Below are 23,670 nucleotides of genomic sequence, written 5' to 3'. Positions count from 1 at the left end.
AATCTTACCCCACCCCCCACACCCCCACCACTGAAGGGATTAAGGGTTATGGGGAGAGGGCGGGAAAGTGGAACTGAGCCACGACAGATCAGCCATGATCTTATTGAATGGCGGGGCAGGCTCGAAGGGCTAGATGGCCTACTCCTGCTCCTATTTCTTATGTTCTTATGTTCTTATGTTCTTATAAGCCTTGGGGCTTGCCTTGCATTCACATCAGAGAGGAAATCCCACCTGCAAGAGTTGCTGACCAAACAGAGGCTAGTAATGGCCACTGCTGGAACTATAGCCAGTCCTGAAGAAGTTACACGGATAGAGACCAGATGTAAATGACCAAAAGCTTGGACAAAGAAATAGATTTTCAAGAAGCAATTCAAAAAAGAAGGGAGAAGTAAAGAAGCAGAGGTTTTAGGGCCTAATCATACAATAGAATAATGCAGAAGGAGGCCATTCAGCCCATCTAGCCTGCACTGACAACAATCCCAACCAGACTCTATCCTTGTAACCCCATATATTTACTTTGCTAATCTCCCTGACGCTAAGGGATAATTTATCACAGCCAAAGATGACAAGACAGGAGGGGCGCAGGGATCTCGGGGGCGCTTAGGGCTTAGGAAAATTATAAAGATAGCAGTGGCTGAGGCCACAGAGTGATTGTAAAGCAAAGATGAACTTTTCAAAATTTGGGCATTGTAGAGCCAGGGAGCTAGTGTTGATCAGCGAGCACAGAGATACCGGATGAATGGGACTTGGTGTGAGTTAGGATCTGAGCAGCAAAGGTTTGGTTGGGTTCAGGTTTATAGAGGCTGGGAGATGGGAATCTACCCAGAAAGCCATTACCATTATCATGATAACTCATTTAACACTTGTATAAGAGTTTTCTAATTCTCAACAAAATGAATAACAGAATCACTTAAACACATTATATGGCAGGAGCACAACAAGAGGTTCAGAATGCACTTCAACCATAACAGAAAAGCATGTTTTATTTAATGTAATATCTCAGACTTCTATTACATTTCGTAAAACTCAGAAACAAACATCTTCGCAATGACAGGCACTGTGTTAGATTACAACAAATAACGTGTGTATTAGAATATTGCAGTTTGAATTTTAATTCAATTCTACTATCTAATTTAAACATCTGGCAAATTAATATCTGGCAAAAGTTGTTTGCATTTATTTTAAAATGTGGTACTAAAGATATTGGGTGGGATTTTATGGCCTCGCTCATCCCGAAACCTTAGAATCCCGTCCGAGGTCAATGAACCTTTGCATGGTCTGTCCCTTGCCTGCTCTGATTCCCATGGCAAGCTGGGTAGTAAAATTAAGTTCAATATCAAGTTCTCTATCCTAATGAGAACAGGGTGGGAGCGAGGCATTGAAATGGAGGGGAACTCCTCCACTCTTGCTTTACACTTTCTCCTAAGCTAACTTTTGAGCCTGAAGCCTTTACCACACACCCTCTCCCAAGAGTGTCATTTAAAGGAATGGGGAAGTGATCTAGTAGGGAGACAATGCTTTCAGTGACTTTCAAAAGCTTTTTCAATCCATTAGAGAAGAAGGGTAGTAAGTAAAAGAAACTATTTCACGGACACTCACTCCAGTTGAACTTATGCAGGGTACAAAGGTACCTTTCTTTGTTGAAAATGAGGTTTTGCAGCCCTTACTCAATTATTTGTTCCATTTCGTACTTCTCTTGATCTCAACATTTCTGATTTGTGGTGCGAGGGTCAGGGGTGGCGGGTAAATTGGAGGCCCTTTTATGACCCTGCTCCTGGGCCGAGCATCAATAGATCCAGGAGAATACTACTGGGGAGCTAATCGGGTTGGGAAAGGGAAGGAGTGGGGATGTATTGCTTTGGCTGTCCTCCTCTTATTTGAGCTGATTCCTGCACCCTCGTGACCCTGGGGAAGGAAAATATGGTATTCACTGGTATATCCAAGGTCTTCTGCAACCGGTGGACCCCAATGGGATTGGAGTGTGTTTTTGGATCCAGAAGTAATAAATATCATTTAATCTCATAACATTTCCTTTCATAAGGCCCTGTTTTACCATTTTGATCCTGAATGCTGGGCAGACTTGAAACTACTGGACATAGTGGACAGTGAAAATTGTTATCTCCAATTGCAATGAACAAAGGACAAAGAACAAAACAGCACGGGAGACAGGCCCTTTGGCCCAACGAGCCCACGCCGCCATTTTAAAATTATGAGTGCACTCCTCTACCCATGACCTTTGTCTACACCTATTGGGGAAGATTGAGGGAAGACTAATTTAGGGACAATTTGTTACACCAATCAGCTTAGGAGCACGTTTTTGGGATGTGGGAAGAAACCGGAGCACCCGGAGAAAACCCACGCAATCACGGGGAGAATGTGCAAACTCCCACAGACACCGGCCCAAATCCATGTATCTGCACAGCAAACAGTGATAGTCACTGAGCTGTCACATTGTCACATTCGGCTGGAATCAAACCTGGATCCCTGCCACTATGAGGCAGCAGTGCTAACCACTGTGCCACCGTGCCATATCTGCTGACCAATTGTTATCAATTCAACTGAGTTACCAGAATCACCTCCAGAATCTCAAGTTGCTGGTGTTGTGAATATTACTATGGAAGCTTTAGTTGTATCTGAGCTGATTGAGCCTCTGCTGCTTTGCTGAGTGAGAAAGATACAGAATTAGTTCCGAGGGAAGAGACAGCCGCTGAAATTCCAAATCAAACTTCCAGGGTCAAGAGCATCTAAATCCCAGAACACTGCAAACAACCAAAGAGGAATAGACGTCTTCCTGATCACCTTTTTTATTGATGGTATATAATGATTAATGCGTCCAGACTATTATTGATCCTGTGTATAACATTGGAGTAATTTGTAATCATGACCACAGAAGTAAAAGGGAGGGTTGTTATGTATTTAAAAATAGGGTGTAGGCTCCTTTAACAGCTGACCGCATGTTTTGATAGTGATGTCATTAGGCTGCTGTTTTACTTTCAGTTTTGGAGTTGACGCAGTGGCCCCCCAAGATTCATCGACAGGGGCACAAAAGGATAGGCAGGAGGGCCAGAATGACTTAGAGGGACAGAAGGGGGCTGGCAATGTGATAGTGGTAGGGGATGGGAGGGTCCAAGGCATTGACAGGAGGTTCTGTGGGCAGAGGCGTGACTCCAGGATGGAGGTCTGCCTCCCTAGAGCAAGGGTACAGGACATAACAGAAAGGGTAGAGGGAATTCTGAAAGGGGAGGGGACCCAGGCAGAGGTAATAATACACGTAGGGGAGGGGGACATAGGAAGGAGGAGTAGGGTAGATGTCCGTAGGCAATTTAGGGAGTTGGGGTCCAAACTGAGGAGCAGGACCTCCAGGGTGGCATTCTCTGGGTTGCTGCCTGGTACCAGCAGGGCTAGGAATAACGAGATCATGCAGCTGAATGCATGGTTGAGGGATTGGTGTAGGGTAGAGGGCTTTACTTTTGTAGACCACTGGGAGGTATTTATGAGAGAAGGGCAACTGTACAGGAGGGGTGGGGAGAATTTGAATGGGAGGGGAACTAGTGTCTTAGCGGGGAGGTTAGCTGGTGTGTTTAGGAATGGTTTAAACTAATAGGGAGGGGGGGTGGGGATGTGGCTGGGAGAGAGTTGGGTGAAAGGAAAATTATCAGGGAGAAGGAGGTTCCGAGGGACACTGGTGGGTTGAACTGTGTCTGTTTCAATGCGCGGAGTGTGACAGGAAAAACGGATGAGCTTAGGGCCTTGATGTTTATGAGGAAGTTAGATGTGGTGGCTGTGACGGAGATGTGGTTACGTGAAGGGCAGGACTGGCAGCTGAATGTTCCTGGGTACAAGTGTTTTAGGTGTGACAGAGGAGGGTTGAAGAGAGGTGGAGGGGTGGCACTGTTAGTAAAGGAGAGCATCACAGTAGTGCAGAGGGAGGACGATATGGAGGAGTTAGGGATTCAGTCACTGTGGGTGGAGTTGAGGAATAAGAAGGGAGAGATTACGATGCTAGGGGTGTACTATAGGCCACCCAACAGCCCGAGGTCGGTGGAGGAAGGCATTTGCAGGGGCATTTTGGATAGGTGCAGGAAGAATAGGGTGGTTGTAGTGGGTGACTTTAATCTTCCCGGAGTGAATTGGAGGGGGCCTAGAGCTGGGGGTACAGAGGGAGAGGAGTTTGTGAAATGTGTTTTGGAAGGGTCCCTAGAGCAGTATGTAACTAGCCCGACTAGGGAAGGGGCTATACTGGATTTAGTGTTGGGTAATGAGCCGGGGCAGGTGGTTGAGGTTGAGGTAGGCGAACATGTGGCTAACAGTGACCACAAGTCCGTCTACTTTAGGATAAAAATGGAAAGGGATGAGTGCCATCCGAAGGGGAGGGTTCTGAACTGGGGGAAGGCGAACTATAGCCGGATTAGGAGGGAGCTGAAGGACACTGATTGGGAGGGGTTGTTAGCTGGCAAGTCCACGGTTGGCAAGTGGGAGGCTTTTAAGGGCAAACTGAAAATGTTGCAGGAAAGGCATGTTCCGGTTAAGCGGAAGGATGGGAAAGGTAGGATTAGAGAGCCGTGGATTACAGGGGGTATCGAAGACTTGGTGAGGAAGAAGAGGGAGGCGTATGTTAGGTCGAAACAACTGGGTACAGAGAGTGCGCTGGAGGAATATAGAGAGAGTAGGAGGGAGCTAAAAAGGGGAGTTAGAAGGGCGAAGAGAGGGCATGAAATGGCTTTGGCTGATAGGATTAAGGAAAATCCAAAGGCATTTTATTCCTATATTAGGAGCAAGAGAGTAGTTAGAGGGAAAATTGGTCCTCTTAGGGACAAAGGTGGGGAGTTATGTATTGAGTCGGAGGGAATGGGGAAGATCCTGAATGAATACTTTGCGTCGGTATTCACGAAGGAGAGGGGTTCGGTGTCGTGCAGTGTCTTGGAGGGAGCTGTGGATTAGTGGCAGGAAATATCTATTACGAAGGAGGAAGTGCTAGGGCTTTTAGGTAGCGTAAGGACGGATAAAGCTCTGGGGCCTGATGGTATTTATCCCAGGCTGCTTAGGGAGGTGAAAGATGAAATTGCTGGGCCTCTGGCGCAAATCTTTGTCTCTTCTTTGGACACAGGTGAGGTCCCAGAGGACTGGAGGGTAGTTAATGTGGTACCGCTGTTTAAAAAAGGTAGTAGGGATAACCCTGGAAATTATAGACCGGTGAGTTTGACATCGGTGGTAGGGAAGTTAATGGAAAAAATACTTAGGGGTAGGATGTATGAGCATTTGGAGCGTTGCAATCTGATTAGGGATACGCAACATGGCTTTGTTAGAAGGAGGTCTTGCCTTATGAATCTGGTAGAATTCTTTGAGGAGGTGACAAAAACGGTTGACGATGGGAGAGCCATTGATGTCATCTATATGGATTTCAGTAAGGCGTTTGACAAAGTCCCTCATGGTAGGCTGGTAGAAAAGGTTAAGGCGCATGGGATACGAGGTCAGGTAGCTAGGTGGATTGAGAACTGGCTGGGCAATAGGAGACAGAGGGTAGTTGTTGAGGGGACCTTGTCGGGCTGGAGGCCAGTGATCAGTGGTGTGCCGCAGGGCTCAGTACTGGGACCTCTCCTCTTTGTAGTATACATAAACGACTTGGAAGAGAGCGTACGTGGTGTGATCAGCAAGTTTGCGGATGACACCAAGATGGCAGGATTGGCAGATACTGAGGTGGAATGTCAGGTGATACAGCAGGATATAGATAGGTTGGTACATTGGGCAGATAGGTGGCAGATGGAATTTAATCCTGACAAATGCGAGGTGATGCATTTTGGAAGGAATAATGCAGAGAGGAGCTACGTGATAAAAGGTAGACCGATTAGGAGTATAGAAATACAGAGGGACCTGGGAGTGCAGGTTCACAAGTCTATGAAGGTTGCGACACAAGTGGAGGGGGTTGTGAGGAAAGCTTATGGAATGCTAGCCTTTATAGGAAGGGGTATAGAGTACAGGAGCTGGCGTCTAATGCTTCAGTTGTACAGAACGTTGGTTAGACCACATTTGGAGTACTGTGTCCAGTTCTGGTCACCTTACTACCGGAAGGACGTGGAGACTCTGGAGAGGGTGCAGAGGAGGTTTACCAGGATGTTGCCTGGCATGGAGGGACTGAGTTACGAGGAAAGGTTGGAGAAACTGGGACTTTTCTCCTTGGAAAGACGGAGATTGAGGGGAGACATGATAGAGGTATATAAGATACTGAAGGGAATAGATAGAGTCAATAGTGAGAGGCTGCTCCCTAGATTGGGTACAATTACGAGAGGTCATGATTTAAGGGTGAGGGGGGAGAAGTATAATTTGGATGTGAGAGGAAGGTTCTTCACGCAGAGGGTCGTGGGGGTATGGAACGTGCTACCGAGTAGGGTGGTGGAGGCAGGAACGTTGGACTTGTTTAAGGTTTACTTAGATAGGCACATGAGCGAAACAAGGATGGAGGGTTGTAGTAGGGGGTATTAAATAGGGTCAGAGCCTCGGGAGACACCGGAAGTGCAGACTTATATGTTAACGTTTTTGTCTTTTTATTCCGCAGGTGGAGGTCCACCTTGTTGTCAAATGAGGGGCATGCACACGGTGGGTCATGCATGGGCTGCTCTTGGAGGTTCCGGGAGTGGCCTCGTACTTCGTGTCAGTGTGTGTGCTTGATCCTGGACCGGTAGACGGGCACCACAACAGCTCAGTGACTAGCACTGCTAGCTGTGCAGACACATGGATTTGGGCCTGTGTCTGTGGGAGTTTGTGCATTCTCCCTGTGGTTGCGTGGGTTTCCTCCGGGCGCTCCGGTTTCCTCCCACACCCCAAAGATGTGCTCTTAGGCTGATTGGTGTAACAAATTGACACTATTCTCCCCTGAATCTGGCTAAGTTAGGGGTTCCACTCGCATACACGCAGGGCAGGGTAGGCGTAGGAGGATGCGGCGGCGCGGGCTCATTGGGCCGAAGGGCCTGTTTCCCGTGCTGGGTTGTTCTTTGTTCTTTGTTCTTTGTTTGTTCAATAAAATCTGTTGTGTGTTGTTTGAATCCAAGTGTGCAAACCACATTCTTTTCTTACTGGTAAAACCCACAACCCCTAACATAGTTAGGAATTGAGAGTAATGATCCCGTAAGGATGATGCCTGCAACCCAGCTCCTCATGATGAAAGAGAATCTGATAAATTCCATCTGATCTTTAAGCCTGAACATTGACCCTCCATTAAATTCAATCATTAATCGACAAGCATTTAACACAAATGGTCTTAAAGAGTGGAGGAGATAGGGAATGAGGATTTAGATCCAGGTCCACAGAGAATGGGATTGGAAAGGTCCAACAGGTTGTTAGGACAGCTGAGGAACAGTGGAGGATTTTTAAGGAGATCTTTCTCGGTACTCAGCAGAAATATATTCCGATGGTAAAGAAGGAATGTAGGAGAAGGGACAACCAGCCGTGGTTATCTAAGGAACTAAAGGAGAGTATTAAATTAAAAGCTGATGCGTTCAGAGTGGCTAAAAGTAGTGGGCGAGTAGAAGATTGGGAAAAATTTAAAAATCAACAAAGAATGGCTAAGAAGGTGATAAAGGAAGAAAAGGTAGACTATGAAGCTAAACTAGCACTAAATATAAAAAAGGACAGTAAAAGTTTTTACAAATATATAAAGAAGAGAAGGCTGGCTAGGGTGAATGTTGGACTCTTAGAGGATGAGGGGGGGATTTAGTGGTGGGGGATGAGGAAATGGCTGAGGCTTTAAATAAGTTTTTTGCTTCGGTCTTCACGGAGGAGGACATGAATAGTTTGCCGGATATTAAAGATAGAAGGATGGTAGGAGTTGAGGGCCTGAATGCGATTACTGTCACTAGAGAGGTAGTGCTTGATAGACCAATGGGACTGAAGGTGGACAAGTCCCCAGGACCGGATGGAATGCATCCCAGGGTTCTGAAAGAAATGGCAGAGGTGATAGTAAATGCCTTAGTGATTATTTACCAAAATTCGCTGGATTCTGGGGAAGTGCTGGAAGATTGGAAAACGGCTAATGTTATGCCACTGTTTAAAAAAGGTAGCAGACAAAAGGCAGGGAATTATAGGCCGGTTAATTTAACGTCTGTAGTTGGAAAAATGCTAGAATCCGTCATCAAAGAAGAAATAGCGAGGCACCTAGAAAAGAATGGTTTGATCAAGTAGACGCAGCATGGATTTGTTAAGGGGTAGTTGTGTTTGACAAATTTATTGGATTTCTATGAGGATGTGACTATGCAGTAGACAGAGGGGAGCCGGTGGATGTGGTGTTTTTAGATTTTCAAAAGGCGTTTGATAAGGTGCTGCACGAAAGGCTGTTACAGAAGGTTGGGGGGCATGGAGTTGGGGGTAAGGTGTTAGCGTGGATAGAGGATTGGTTGTCTAATAGGAAGCAGAGAGTTGGTATCAATGGGTGCTATTCTGATTGGCGGTTGGTGACTAGTGGAGTGCCGCAGGGATCGGTGCTGGGGCCTCAGCTATTTGCCATTTATATAGATGATCTGGAGGAGGGGGCTGAGTGTAGGGTGACGAAATTTCCTGATGACGCGAAGATGAGTGGAAAAGCAAATTGCGTGAAGGGTGTGGAAAGTCTGCAGAGGGATCTGGATAGGCTAAGTGAGTGGGCGAAGACTTGGCAGATGGAGTATAATGTTAGCAAGTGTGAGGTTATCCACTTTGGCAGAAATAATAGTAGGAAGGATTACTATTTAAAAGGCGAAAAGCTGAAGCATGCTACGGTGCAGAGGGACCTGAGGGTCCTTGTGCATGAGTCGCAAAAACCCAGTCTGCAGGTGCAGCAGGTGGTCAGGAAGGCGAATGGGATGCTGGCCTTCATAGCGAGGGGGATTGAATATAAAAGTAGGGAGGTCTTGCTGCAACTGTACAGGGCACTGGTGAGGCCACAGCTGGAGTACTGTGTGCAGTTTTGGTCGCCGCACTTACGCAAGGATATTTTGGCCCTGGAGGGAGTGCAGAGGAGGTTTACTAGGCTGATACCGGAGTTGAGGGGGTTGAACTATGAGGAGAGGCTGAATAAACTAGGCTTGTACTCGTTAGAGTTTAGAAGAATGAGGGGAGATCTCATTGAGACGTATAAGATGATGAATGGGATGGATAGGATAGAGGTGGAGAGACTCTTCCCGCTCAGAAAGGACAGTAGGACTAGGGGGCACAGCCTCAAGATAAAGGGGGGGCGGTTTAGAACGGAGTTGAGGAGGAACTTCTTCACTCAAAGGGTGGTGAATCTCTGGAATTCTCTGCCCGTTGAAGTGGTGGAGGCTACCTCGCTAAATATTTTTAAGACGCGGGTTGATAGGTTTTTGATAGGCAAGGGGATTAAGGGTTATGGGGAGAGGGCAGGAATGTGGAACTGAGCCACGACAGATCAGCCATGATCTTATTGAATGGCGGGGCAGGCTCGAGGGGCTAGATGGCCTACTCCTGCTCCTATTTCTTATGTTCTTATGTTCTTATGAAGGGAATGGATAGGATAGAGGTGGAGAGACTCTTCCCGCTTAGAAAGGATAGCAGGACTAGAGGGCACAGCTTCAAGATAAAGGGGGGGCGGTTTAGAACGGAGTTGAGGAGGAACTTCTTCACTCAAAGGGTGGTGAATCTCTGGAATTCTCTGCCCGTTGAAGTGGTGGAGGCTGCCTCGCTAAATATATTTAAGTCACGGGTAGATAGGTTTTTCATAGACAAAGGAGTTAAGGGTTATGGGGAGAAAGCGGGAAAGTGGAACTGATCCACTTCAGATCAGCCATGATCTTATTGAATGGCAGGGCAGGCTCGAGGGGCTAGATGGCCTAAACCTGCTCCTATTTCCCATGTTCTTAACAGGAGTAGATGGGATTATTATAGATAAGGAAGCAATATGGACAAAGAGAGGAGAAGACTTTGGACGCTGATTGTCTTTAACTTTCTATTGAGTATACTGTATTCAATGCTCACAATGCGTTCCGCTCTACATTGGGGAGTTCAGATGCAGACTGGGTTTCCGCTTTGAGCAACATGTCCATTCCTTCCAAAGTCATGACCCTGAGCTTCCTGTGGTTTGTCATTTCATAAGAACATAAGAACATAAGAAATAGGAGCAGGAGTAGGCCATCTAGCCCTTCGAGCCTGCCCCGCCATTCAATAAGATCATGGCTGATCTGTTGTAGCTCAGTTCCACTTTCCTGCCCTCTCCCCATAACCCTTAATCCCCTCTCTTATCAAGAACCCATCAACCCGCTTCTTAAAAATATTTAGCGAGGCAGCCTCCACCACTTCAACGGGCAGAGAATTCCAGAGATTCACCACCCTTTGAGTGAAGAAGTTCCTCCTCAACTCCGTTCTAAACCGCCTCCCCTTTATCTTGAGGCTGTGCCCCCTAGTCCTACTGTCTTTTTTGAGCGGGAAGAGTCTCTCCACCTCTATCCTATCCATCCCATTCATCATCTTATACGTCTCAATGAGATCTCCCCTCATTCTTCTAAACTCTAACGAGTACAAGCCTAGTTTATTCAGCCTCTCCTCATAGCTCAATCCCCTCAACTCCGGTATCAGCCTAGTAAACCTCCTCTGCACTCCCTCCAGGGCCAAAATATCCTTGCGCAGGTGCGGCGCCCAAAACTGCACACAGTACTCCAGCTGCGGCCTCACCAATGCCCTATACAGCTGCAGCAAGACCTCCCTACTTTTATATTCAATCCCCCTCGCTATGAAGGCCAGCATCCCATTTGCCTTCCTGACCACCTGCTGCACCTGCAAGCTGGGTTTTTGCGACTCATGCACAAGGACCCCGAGGTCCCTCTGCACCGTCGCCTGCTGCAGTTTTTCGCCACGTAAGTAATAGTCCTTCCTACCATTCTTCCTACCAAAGTGGACCACCTCACACTTGCCAACATTAAATTCCATTTGCCATTTCCTGGCCCATTCGCCCAGCCTATCTAGATCCTTCTGCAGACTCTCCACACCCTCCGCACAATTTGCCTTTCCCCCAATCTTGGTGTCATCAGCAAATTTCGACACCCTGCACTCGGTTCCCTCCTCCAGATCATCTATATAAATGGTAAATAGCTGAGGCCCCAGCACCGACCCCTGCGGCACCCCACTAGTCACCAACCACCAATCCGAATAGCACCCATTGACCCCCACTCTCTGCCTCCTATTTGACAACCAATCCTCTATCCACGCTAACACCCTACCCCCAACTCCATGTCCCCTGACCTTCTGCAATAACCTCTTGTGAGGTACCTTGTCAAACGCCTTCTGAAAATCCAGAAAGACCACATCCACCGGCTCTCCTCTATCCACTGCCCTAGACACATCCTCATAGAACTCCAGTAAATTTGTCAGACACGACTTCCCTTTAATGAAACCGTGTTGCGTCCGCCCTATCAAGCAATTCCCTTCAAGATGCCTCGCAATTTCCTCCTTAATGACGGATTCTAACATTTTACCTACCACAGACGTTAAACTAACCGGCCTATAATTCCCCGCCTTTTGCCTGGCACCCTTCTTAAACAACGGCGTAACATTAGCTGTTTTCCAATCTTCCGGCACTTCCCCGGAATCCAGCGACGCCTGGAAAATAACCACCAAGGCATCCACTATCACCTCCGCCATTTCTTTCAGAACCCTCGGATGCATTCCATCCGGTCCTGGGGACTTGTCCACAATCAGCCCCTCCAGTCTGTCAAGCACCACCTCTCTAGTAACAGTAATGTCATTAAGACCCTCCATTCCTACCACCTTTCCATCGCTAACACCCGGCAAATTATTCACGTCCTCCTCCGTGAAGACAGAAACAAAAAAGTTATTCAAGACCTTAGCCATATCCCCATCCCCTACCACTAGCTCCCCTTTCTCATCCTCTAAAGGACCAACGTTCACCCTAGCCAGCCTCTTCCTTTTTATATATTTATAAAAACTCTTGCTATCCTTTTTTATATTAAGTGCTAGCCCAGCCTCGTAGCTTCTCCTACCCTCCTTTATCAACTTCTTTGTCAATCTTTGTTGACATTTAAACCTTTCCCAATCCTCTTCTCGCCCACTACTCTTAGCTACTCTAAATTCCTCCGCTTTTAATTTAACACTTTCCTTCACCTCCTTCGTTATCCACGGCTTATTACCTCTCTTCCTACTGTCCTTTTTAACCATCGGAATAAATTTCTGCTGAGCACCAAGAAAGATCTCCTTAAAGATCCTCCACTGCTCCTCAGCAGACCTACCTTCCAACGCACTCCCCCAGTCCACATTCGCCAATTCTTCTCTCATCCTACCGTACTCCCCTCTATTCAAACAAAGGACGCGTGTCCGGGAACCCACTTTCTCCTCCTCCATCTGCACCAGAAACTCCACCATACAATGATCACTCTCTCCAAGAGGATCCTTCACCGCAAGGTCCCTAATTCTACCCGCCTCATTACATAGCACCAGATCCAAGATAGCTCGCTCCCTCGTCGGCTCCAACACACACTGTTCAAGGAAATTATCCCGGCAGCATTCCAAGAACTCTTCCTCGAGCCCACCTCGTCCAACATGGGTCGACCAATCAATATGCAGATTGAAATCTCCCATAACTACTGCCGTCCCATTCCTGCACGCCGCACTTATTTGCGTGTTAACAGCCCGCCCCACCTCCAGATCATTATTCGGGGGCCTATAGACGACACCCACCAGCGTCTTCCTCCCTTTGCTGTTCCTAATCTCCACCCACAACGATTCCACGTTCTGCTCTTTGGCTCCGATATCATCCCTTGCTACCACCTTGATACTATCCTTAATCAGCAGAGCTACGCCACCCCCTCTTTCCTCCTGCCTATCCTTCCTAAACACTTGATAGCCCTGTACATTCATCTCCCAGTCCCTGTCACCTTGCAGCCACGTCTCTGTAATGGCCACCAGATCGTATCCATTTGTGTCGATCTGCGCCACCAGCTCATCCACTTTATTCCAAATGCTTCGTGCATTCAGATAAAGCGCTTTCATCCCAGCCTTCACCTGGACCCTATTTGCCGTAACGCCACCAATTGGGACATCCTCGGCCTCTTCCCTTACCCGTACCCTAACCTTAACTTTAGACCTTGTAGCGTCACCTACCCTCGCACCCTCCCCCCCTAATTAGTTTAAAGCCCTGTCTACAGTCCTCTTTACTCGATTCGCCAACACTCTGGTCCCAGCACGGTTCAGACCCACCCCATCCCGCCCGAACAAGTCCCACCTACCCCAATACTGGTGCCAATGCCCCATAAATTCGAACCCATTCCTCCCACACCAATCCCTGAGCCACCCATTCACTTCCTTTATCCTGTCAACCCTACGCCCGTCTGCACTCAGTTCAGGCAGTAGCCCAGAGACGACCACCTTGTCGGTTCTACTTTTTAATTCCATTCCCAGCTTCTCATACTCCCTCCCCAGATCCTCAGTCCGCACTTTGCCTACGTCGCCGGCACCCACATGTACTACAACGACCGGGTTCTCACCCTCCCACTCCAGGTTCCTCTGCAGCCCAGCTGCGACATCCTGTACCCGAGCACCAGGCAGACAACACACCCTTCTGTGCACTTTGTCATTGTGACAAAGGACAGTGTCAATACTCTTCACCCCACTATCTCCAATCACTACTACGTTCCTTTTCCCCTTCTCTTTGCCTATGTCCTGCTGCATCACTGTACCATGTGCAGTTTGTTCACCAACCTCACCTGCCTCGTCCTCTTCCAGACTGGAAGCAAGAACCTCAAACCTGTTATGCAGATTAAGAGGCTGAGGCCTCCGCTCCTCACCCCCCTTCCTCCTCCTCCCAGCAGCCCCCTTTTGTCCCTGACCCTTAGATTTAGCCAGTCTAGGGGCACCCTCTCTCCCCCTGATGAGCCTCAGTGTCTGTAGCTCAGAGGCCAGCTCATCCACCTTGAGCTGGAGCTCCTCCAGCAACCTGCACTTACTGCAGACATGGTCACTGGGAAGGACCCTGGGGTCCGCCAGTTCCCACATCATACAGAAACCACACATCACATGCCCCTCCATTATTCACTGTAATTTTTTATGGGGAAAAAAAATTTTTTTCCTTGTTTCTTGCTGTAGCAGTTTTGAAAAAAATTTTTTTTCCTTGTTTTTTTTTCAAACAAACTCACCTGGCCTTTTTTCTTTCAAGCCCTTTTTGATATTAAGCCCTATTAACTCACTCTGCTTCCCCCTCACTCCGCTGCCCGCTCAGATGCTGCCCGCTGTCTACACCAGGCCTCCTTTTTAAACCTGGCGCTGATTTAAAGCAGGCTGGTCCACAAATGCCTTTTCACCACACCCTCAGAATCCTTAAAGCAGTAAATACAATAAATAAATGCTTTAAACAGTTCTACAAAGAGTAAAGTGCTTTAAACTTATTTTAAACAGGTTTTCAATCCTCCACCTTGCTGACACTCTGACCTTTTCCATCCTTGTCCTGTAACAGTGTTGGAATGAAGCTCAACGCAAGCTGGAGGAACAGCAGTTCCTCTTTCAAATGGACTCTTGACAGCATTCTGGACTCAGCTCTGAGTTCAACAATTTCATGTCAGACTCTCCACCTTCATTCCGGCTTTTCTGCTGCTTTCATTTTGTCTCATTGCTTTCTTTATTCCTTCCTGTTACATTCCGACAGTTACCAGGCAGCCAGTCACACCTGGAGACATCGGGGGCACAACTGTCCCAAAAAATAAGTAGTTTATTTGTTAGTGTCATGGTTTAGCTTAACACTGCAATGAAGCTACTGTGAAATTCCCCCAGTCGCCACACACCGCCACCCGCCCGGGCCAACGCCTTTCAGCACGCCCTTCAGACCGTGGGAAAAAACCGGAGCACCCGGAGGAAACCCACACAGACATGGGGAGAACGCGCAGACCCCGCACAGACAGCGACCCAGGCCGCCAATCGAACCTGGGTCCCTGACGCTGTGAGGCAGCAGTGCTAACCACCGTGCCAGTGCCCAATGTGCAGGAATATGGCAGTTTTTGGCACCTGTGTTGTGGGAGAGTTTGGTTTAATGAATTTCCAGCACTCTGTACTGCACAGAGGCCATCAAGGGATTTACGCCAGTAGGTGTGTGGGGGGCTAATCCCACTCGAAAGGCAGGCAACAGCGTGCTGAGGGTCCCACTGTTTGTGCACAGATCTCCCTGAGACATCCTTCGCCCCCGAACCATCCAGGGTTCTCAATGGCTTCTAGTCCCACCAGCGAGCCCACCACACCAGGTCCCTGTTGATGGGAGAGTAGATGTGATCCCCACTGATGTGGACCTGCACTAGCAGGGTGCAAAACATTTTCAAGCCCAGGTGATTGGGTCCTGGGCTCGCTAAATAGATACAGAGCATCTTCTGCATACTGTAATCAGCCTCACACTGTTCCCCGGAGCTAGGCTGCTCCAAATAGACCGGGAAGATCGCCACTGACCCCACGCTGGTCACCAATCCCATTTGTTTCCCTCCCACTGACATTCCCCGGCTCACTGAGCTACTCGAGCAGCGCAGCGGGCCGGGAGAATTGCACCCATTCCGTTTCTTTACTTTCCCCATTTCCACTGTCTTTATCTTTTGTCCCATAAAATCATTTCATCATTTCATCTCTCCGCTCTCTGCCCTATCACACAGCTTCCCTTCTGTTCTTCCACACCTCTCCCAATTGGAACCACTCCTATTGGTCCAATCAAAACTGTAATAAATCCACTTGCTGTGTGATTGGTGGGAACGATGGAAATTGGGGCTGGTTAATTAGTTCAATTGTTGGTATTTTTTTCTGGAATTATTGCAGTCAGCTGAGTGTGGGATGTGTCTATAAAAGGTGTTGCTTGGTGCCTGAAGGGATGGTTCAGTTGTTTAGAATGATGGGGAATTTTGGAGTGAAGTTTTTCTTCCCACTGTTGATGTTAGTTGGAGCTGTTTGTTGCTCTGATACTTGGCAACAGCCTCCTGGCCAGAGATTTCCATGGATATTCCAAGCCACCCCTAGGCCTCAGACAGTCTCTCCTCCTAGGCCTCCCATTGATTCCCATTTCCGTGTGTCTCCTGTGCAGAGTGTGAGGGTGCAGTGTGGAGAAGACAAGCTGCTAGTCAGGGTCCAGCTGGATTTATTTGGAACTGGGCACCTAGTAAAAGCTGCTGATCTGACCCTGGGGACAGCAGGTTGTCAGCCAACCAGGATCTACTCTCAGAACCACACTGTCCTCTTTGACTATGGGCTCCATGAGTGTGGCAGCAGATTGCAGGTAATGTGAATCCTCAAGCTCTGCCTCTGAGCTTGGGCTGTATGTTGTTCCCCACTCTTGACTCCAACACTTGATGAGATGTCATTGATAGTGAGGAGATAGCTGTCTCTTACTTTATAAACCCCAAACTGGCTTTCTATTCTGGATTGTACTTTGCTCTCACTGGTCTGAGTGTCCAACCCCATTTGTTCTGGAACTTCTCTTTGCTTCTTCCAAGTTTTCCCTCTTGATGTTTTGAGGATTTTCAGTTTGATGTTCCCTCATTCAAGTCAACTCAACTGAATGAGTTTCAGCCCAATTTAACCCAATTGGATTGAGTCTGAATGAAATGGGAATTGAGATGGATGGGACTAAAGAGGAACTCCACACTTTCCAGTCATTGGAATAAATGGGGCCCTGATTCCAAACTGTTATATTCCCATGCTCCAAATTCCTGACAACTTGTGGCTCCTTTTCCTGTTAACGGATGCTGTTAGTGAATCACTTCCCTGTTAATTGATTCTAGTCTTGTGCAAATGATCCCTCCTTGCAGCAAGGGCTGAGGTTGCATAGCAACACAGCTAACCAGATGAGGCCATTCAGCCCCTGCAGCCTGTTCCCCAGTCATTACAATCAGGACTGAGCTTCCCACAGCCTCCATGTTCCTGTCTTCACAACATGATTCCCTCAATGGCCAGAAATAAATGCCTCTGTCCTGAATATCCTCAGTGAGTGACCATTCCCAGCCCTGTGGGGCTGGAGAGAATTCCAAAGATTCATCAGCTGCTGAATGAAGAAATTCCTCATCACATTAATCATAAATGACTGCCCCCTGACCCTGCGTGCGTGCCCCCCCCCCCCCCCCCCCCCCCCAAACAGCTTCTCCAGCTTGGGCAGCAGCTCTTCATACTGACCATGTCAAACCCCCCTGAAGAATTGTTTTAATGGGATGAGCTCATTGTTAATGCTGGTATAGAACATTCTCATTTCAGATCAGTTCCTCATTCCTTAAGCTGCTCTCTTTCAGATGACTGGAGATTTCCTGATCTACAGCACCCACCTGAGCCACAGCCCACAGTATCATGGATCTGTTATTGTGAGAACAAATGGTGCTCTCATTCCCATTGAGTGTCGTTATTTCAGGTGAGAATCTTTACTCAATTGTCAATAAGATCTCTGGCTGCTAATGACCTCTGACCTTGTCCTAAAATGGCTCTACTGTCTTCCCAGGAAGGGTAATGTGAGCAGTAACCCCATCAAGCCCACTTGGATCCCATTCAGCTCCACCAGGTCTGGAGAAGGGCATCTGTCATTCTCACTGCGCCTAATGAATGGTATGTAATGGGTGGATGCTGAGTGATTTCCTGTCCTCACTCACTGGGAGTTACACCCACTGTCTCCAACTCTTGTCCTCTTGTCCTTCAGGTGACTGGCTTACAGAGCGCACTTCAACTGTCTACTACCTGGGTGAGCTCATTCACATTGAGGCCTCTGTTTCAATGAGCAACCACATGGCCCTGAAGCTCTACATTGACAGCTGTATAGCTACATTGAGGCCAGGCCAGGACTCCAGCCCAAGATACAGCATCATTGACTACAATGGGTAAGGAGCTCTCTGCTTTCTCCAGCTGCTCCCATCTCAATGGTTTCTCTGGATTCACTTCATGTCCCTTTGTCCATCTTTCTTCAGTTGTCTCCTAGACAGCAAAGCTGAGGACTCCTTTTCAACCTTCGTGTTGCCAGGAAATGAACGGGAGCTGGACAAGCTCCGCTTTGACCTGGATGCCTTCCGTTTCTTTGGAGATAAGCGCTCTTTGGTAAGAGGAAGCTGATCATTGGGATCTCCATGTTGGGAGGGAGTATTAAATAACTTGTGTTGAATGTGTCCCTCAGATTTTCATCACCTGTCACCTGAAAGTAGTTCCAGTGGATCAGAGAGATTCCAGGAACAAAGCTTGTACTCTGCAGAAGATGCAGAATGTGTAAGTTCCCCCTCTCCGTCAGGAATGTTTGTGTGCATCACTTCTCCACAATCTGGTGCATTGACCAATTCAATTCTCTCATTTAGCTGGACCCCATTGGAGGAATCGCACTTTGATATTTGTGCCTGTTGCCATGTGGGGAACTGTGGGACCACAAGGGATTTGGGAATTGGATCCAGAGGCAGGAGAGAGCTTGTAGTTGAAGCTGGTAGGTCATTGATCCTCTAGATGTGGGAGCTTCCCCCTTTTCCCCCCTCTAACTGGAATGGTTGGTTATTGCAGACAGTGAAGCTGGATTGAAGTGGGAGGCTGAGGCCTCACTTGGACCCCTGCTCATTTTGGATACTGATGGGACCAACCTGGCAACAATCTCCCTGAATGACACTGAGGGAAGGATACAGGAGAGATCTCCAGGGGGTGAGTTGGTTGGCTGGCTGCTAGTTTCCATTTCCCCCTCAGTGTTACTCTACTAACCATTGGTTTCTCATTGTTTTGTAGGCATGGAGTCTGAGGTGGTCCTGATTGTGACCCTGACTCTGTCAGCTGTCTCTCTGATCTCTATTTCATTGATCACCTTGTTCCTGTACAGGAAATGCAAACAAACTGTTTAACCACTCATCAAATGATCAATAAAGCACTGACTCCTTGTTTCTAGTGTCTAAGAGCTGACTGGTCAATGCATCCACATGTTAGTTCAATGGCTCCATGGGACTGTGAGCCAATCCCAGCACAGAACTGGGCCTGCTGACTAGTTTACTGGGTATTGAGAGAGAAACACTGACTCTCTAGATTTGATGGAGCTGCTGCTAGTTTTCTGTTTTCAGAGCCTAGTGTGGGGGAGGGGTTGTGATCAGGTCAGGGACCTCCTTATGGAGCTGAGCCTGAAAGTTGGAAATCAAGTCGATAAGGTTGTTAGGAAGGCATACGGTGTCTTGGTGTTTATTGGTAGGGGGATTGAATTTCAGAGCTGCAATGTCATGTTGCAACTGTACAAAACTCTGGTGTGGCCGCACTTGGAGTATTGTGTACAGCTCTGGTCCCCACATTATAAGAACGATGTGGAGGCATTGGAAAGGGTGCAGAGGAGGTTTACCAGGATGTTGCCTGGTATGGAGGGGAGGTCCTATGAGGAGAGGCTGAGGGATTTGAGGTTGTTTTCGTTAGGCAGCTAAGAGGGGACATTATTGAAACGTACAAGATGATTAGAGGTTTAGATAGGGTGGACAGTGATAGCCTTTTTCCTCAGATGGAGAAAGCTAGCATGAGGGGACATAGCTTTAAATTAAGGGGTGGTAGTTATAGGACAGATGTCAGAGGTAGGTTCTTTATCCAGAGGGTGGTAAGGGTATGGAATGCCCTGCCTGCTGCAGTTGTAGATGCCCCAAGTTTGGGGGTGTTTGAGGTTTATGGATGGAAAGGGAATGGTTTAGGTTAGAGGGTCATTGCTTTTTTTCTTAATTGGTTGGCGCAACATCAAGGGCCGAAGGGCCTGTTCCACACTGTAATGTTCTGTTTCTATGAGCCAGGCTGCTGTGGCTGTTTCCTTATCTCCCCATGATGATACTCACCCCTTGTAGAGGTGCAGACTGATAGTTTGGGCTTTGCTGGAATCATTGGGTATTGACCACACTGCAAACAGGATGTGCATTTGATCAGAATCATTCTGCATTTGTTGAAGTTGTCTGTTTTTTTTGTTTGACTTTCTGATCAGCCAGTTAACCAAGGCCTGTCAATTGTGGGGAATAGTGACTCTTCAGCTTGAACAGAAGATGACCTGAGCTAATGTGGCTTTCAGTGGATGGGACTGAACTGTCCTTCACTGGAGCTCACTGAAGTTTCTGCATGGATTTCCAGAATCTCAACATCCTGGACAGAGCAGCTCATTGAAAGACTTCCCTGCTACATTCCCCCTGCACTACTGACTACATCAGCAGTGTAATACCATTGACAAGATGCACTGCAAGTCATAAAGCTTCCTTTGCACCTTCCAAATCACAGTCACTGTCAAATAATGGACAATGGCAGCACTCACAGGGGAACTCCATCACTGGGAGTTTCTTCCAAGTTGCCCACCATCCTGACCTGGAAATGTATTGCTGTTCCTTGGATCATGATCCTGCATCTTCCTCCCTATCAGCATCAGCACTGGGTGTACCTACCCCACAGCAGCAGTTTAAGGTAACTCCCCACCACCTTTTAACAGCAATGGATTGGCAATGAATGCTGAGCTATCCAGTATCCCTGCAATCCTGTAAATGAAGAATATATAGAAGATAACTACCTATGTTCTAATGGGAACATTCATATGACAGATGTTGGAGAATGCAAGATTTAATGTGGGAAGAACTGAGGGAGATCAATAGTAGAGAAATGGTGCTGGGAACATTGGGACTAGAACCATAGAACACTACAGCACAGAAGCAGGCTTTTTGGCCCTTGCTGTGCCAAACCATTTTCTGCCTAGTCCCACTGACCTGGACCATATCCCTCTACACCCCTCTCATCCATGTACCTTTCCAAGTTTTTCTTAAATGTTAAAACTGAGCCTGTTTTCACCACTTCATCTGGCAGCTCATTCCACACTCACCACTGTATAGACCCCCCACTTAATCTTGCCTTTAAACTTTCCCCCTCACCCTTAACCCATGTCCTTAGTTTTTTCCTCCCCAGCCTCAGTGGGGAAAAGCCTGCTTGCATTCACTATCAAAGACCCATTATAATTTTATACACCTCTATCAAATCTCCCCTCATTCTTCTACACTTCAGGGAATAGTCATAACCTATTCAACCTTTCCCTTCCTTGGTTTCTCAGTCTTGTAAACCTCCTCTGTACTCTTTCAACCTTAAGATCCTTCCGTAATTAGGTGACCAAAACTGCACACTATTCTAAATTCAGTCTTGCCAATGTCTTATACAACCTCACCATAACATTCCAACTCTTATACTCATACTTTGATTTATAAAGGCCAATGTTGCAAAAGCACTCTTTACAGCCACATCTATTAGCATAGAGTGAAAAGTATTGTTCCTTGCACACTGAACAGACAAAACATCCTGCTCACAGAAGTAGAATGCAGAATGTAGTGTCAGTTATAGCTAGGGTGTAGAGAAGATCAACTTGATGCAAGGAAGGTCCATTCAAAAGTCTGGTAGGGAAGAAACTGTTCTTGTGTCAGTTAGTACGTGATCTCCAACTTCTATCTTTTTTCCCCCCAATAGAAGGTGGAAGAGAATGTCCAGGGTGCATAGGGTCCTTGATTATGCTGGCTGCTTTGCCAAGGCAACAGGTGATGTAGACAATGGATGGAGACTGGTTTGCATGATAATCTGGGCTACATCCATGACTTTTTGTAGTCTTTTGCAGTCTTAGGCAGAGCAGAAGCCATGCCAAGCTGTCTTTACAACCAGAAAGAATGCTTTCTGTGGTGCATCTTTCATGGTTGAATCACAGCAGACGTGCCAGATTTCCTTAGCCTTCTGAGAAAGAGGCAGTAGTGGACTTAACTCTAGTGTTGGCATGGGAGGCACCAGGACAAGTTGCTGGTGATATGGACATTTAACTTGAAGCTCTTGACTCTTTTGTCCCTATTGATGTAGATGGACATGCTGTCCACTACACTTCCTGAACCCAATGATCCTTTGTTTTGTTTACACTGGGGGAGAGATTACATCAGTTAATGGAGCATTTAGAAAGCAGTGGCAGGATCAGACAGTCAGCATGGATTTATAAAGGGGGAAATCATGCTTCACAAACCTGTTGGAATTCTTTGAAGATGTCAACTGTACTAACAAGGGGAGTCAGTTGATATAATATATTTGACCTTTCAAAGTGCTTGACAATGTCCTGCATAAGAAATTATTGAGAAGATTAAAGCACATGGGATTGGGGTAAGTGTATTGAGATGGGTAGAAAACCAGTAGAGAGGAAACAGAAGGAATTAATGAATGCTTTTCAAATTTGGCAGGCAGCAACTAGTGTGGTGCCACAAGGGTCTGTGCTGGGACCCTAGCTAATCACAATATACCAATGATTTGGATGAGAACAAAATGTAACATCTGTTTGCAGATGATAGCAAATTGGATGGGAGGGGGCACTGAGGATGCAGAGATCCTCCAGAATGATCTGGAGAGATTTGATTTGCCCAGTCATCCAATGGCAGATGCAGTATAATTTGGATAAATGAGGTTATTCACTTTGGAAGCAAAAACAAAGCAGATTACTACCTGAATGGCTGTGAATTGGGATGGGGTGTGTGCAGTGGGAACTGGGTGTCCTTGTGCACCAGTCACTGAAGGTAAGCATGCAGTAGGGAAAGAAAGCAAAAGTATGTTGGCCTTCATTGTGAGGGGGTTTCAAGTAGAGGAGCAAGGATGTGGTATTGCAACTACAGTAAAGTCTGACAACACCAGGTTTTAGTCCAACCTATTTATTTGATGATATATTATCAAATAAATAGGTTGGACTAAAACCTGGTGTTGTCAGACTTTTTACTGTATGCCAGTCCAATGCCAGCATACCCACATCATGACTAGTATTGCAACTATACAGGGCCTTTGAGGTCACACCTAGAATATTGTGTAGTTTTGGCCTCCTTATCTGAGGATGGATTTTCTTGCAAGTGAGTGCAGTAAAGGTTTACCAGGCTGATTCCAGGGATGGCAGGACTTGTGTATGAGGAGAAATTGACCAGTTTAGGATTGTTTTTGCTGAATTCAGATGAATGAGGGGTGATCTCATGAAAATTCTAACAGCACTTGACAGGATGGATGCAGGGAGGATGTTCCTGATGGTGGGTGAGTCCAGAACCAGGTGTCACAGCTGGAGGATTTGAGATAGACATTTGGGACTGAGGTGAGGAGACATTTCTTCACCCAGTGGTGAGCCTGTGGAATTCATTATCATAGGAAGTAGTTCATGTTAAAATGTTGAATGTATTCAAGAGGTCGCTGGATATAGCATTTGGGAGCAAATGAGTTCAAAGGTTATGGTGAGAAAGTTGAATGATCAGCCATGATTGTGGTGAATGGTAGGGCAGGCTTGAAGGGGTAAATGCCCTCATGCTCTTGTCTTAGTTCAATGTTAACACCTAACAGATATAAAGTTGCCAATTCCCTTGGGCCTGTTGACCTGTGTTCTAGTGCCCTAAAATAAGTGACTGCACAGTTTGTACATGAGTTAGATCTTCACTACACAAATCAGGAAAAGGGACAACACATTAGAAAATGGCCAATGTAACTCTCCTATCCTGGAAAGGAGGGAGACAGATCATGAAATCTTGGACCAGTTAGCCTTCCTTCTGTCACTGGGGAAAATGCTGCAGTACATCATTCTCATCTTCCTGAATAAAAATATCATGCAGAATCAAGATGGCTTTGTAGAAAGTGTTTGACAAGTGTTAAGTTTATTTATTAGTCACAAGTAGGCTTACATTCTCACTGCAATGAACTTACTCAAATCCCTCAGTCACCACAAACTGG

General features: G+C 46.9%; 1 protein-coding gene across 1 annotated transcript; it reads left to right on the top strand.

Moving 5' to 3' along the window:
• The first annotated feature begins 15,829 nt into the window (after positions 1-15,829).
• LOC145348269 (zona pellucida sperm-binding protein 3-like) lies at positions 15,830-18,803 on the top strand. Its single transcript, XM_080196467.1, has 9 exons — positions 15,830-16,231; positions 17,238-17,353; positions 17,441-17,544; positions 17,636-17,813; positions 17,901-18,027; positions 18,104-18,192; positions 18,279-18,400; positions 18,475-18,609; positions 18,691-18,803. The coding sequence occupies exons 1-9, from the start codon at positions 15,830-15,832 to the stop codon at positions 18,801-18,803; spliced, it is 1,386 nt and encodes a 461-aa protein (XP_080052593.1).
• The last annotated feature ends 4,867 nt before the right edge of the window (positions 18,804-23,670 follow it).

This window comes from Carcharhinus amblyrhynchos, chromosome 9, assembly GCF_965287045.1.
Source record: "Carcharhinus amblyrhynchos chromosome 9, sCarAmb.v2.hapA, whole genome shotgun sequence".
Taxonomy (NCBI): domain Eukaryota; kingdom Metazoa; phylum Chordata; class Chondrichthyes; order Carcharhiniformes; family Carcharhinidae; genus Carcharhinus; species Carcharhinus amblyrhynchos.
This window is presented reverse-complemented; position numbering and strand designations above follow the sequence as displayed.

Coding starts and splice junctions, on each gene's coding strand:
- LOC145348269 (XM_080196467.1), top strand. CDS start 15,830: ATGGTTCAGTTGTTTAGAATGATGGGGAATTTTGGAGTGAAGTTTTTC. Junction 17,545..17,635: donor CTCACTGCGCCTAATGAATG/GTATGTAATGGG, acceptor CTTGTCCTTCAG/GTGACTGGCTTACAGAGCGC. Junction 18,401..18,474: donor AGAGCTTGTAGTTGAAGCTG/GTAGGTCATTGA, acceptor TGGTTATTGCAG/ACAGTGAAGCTGGATTGAAG.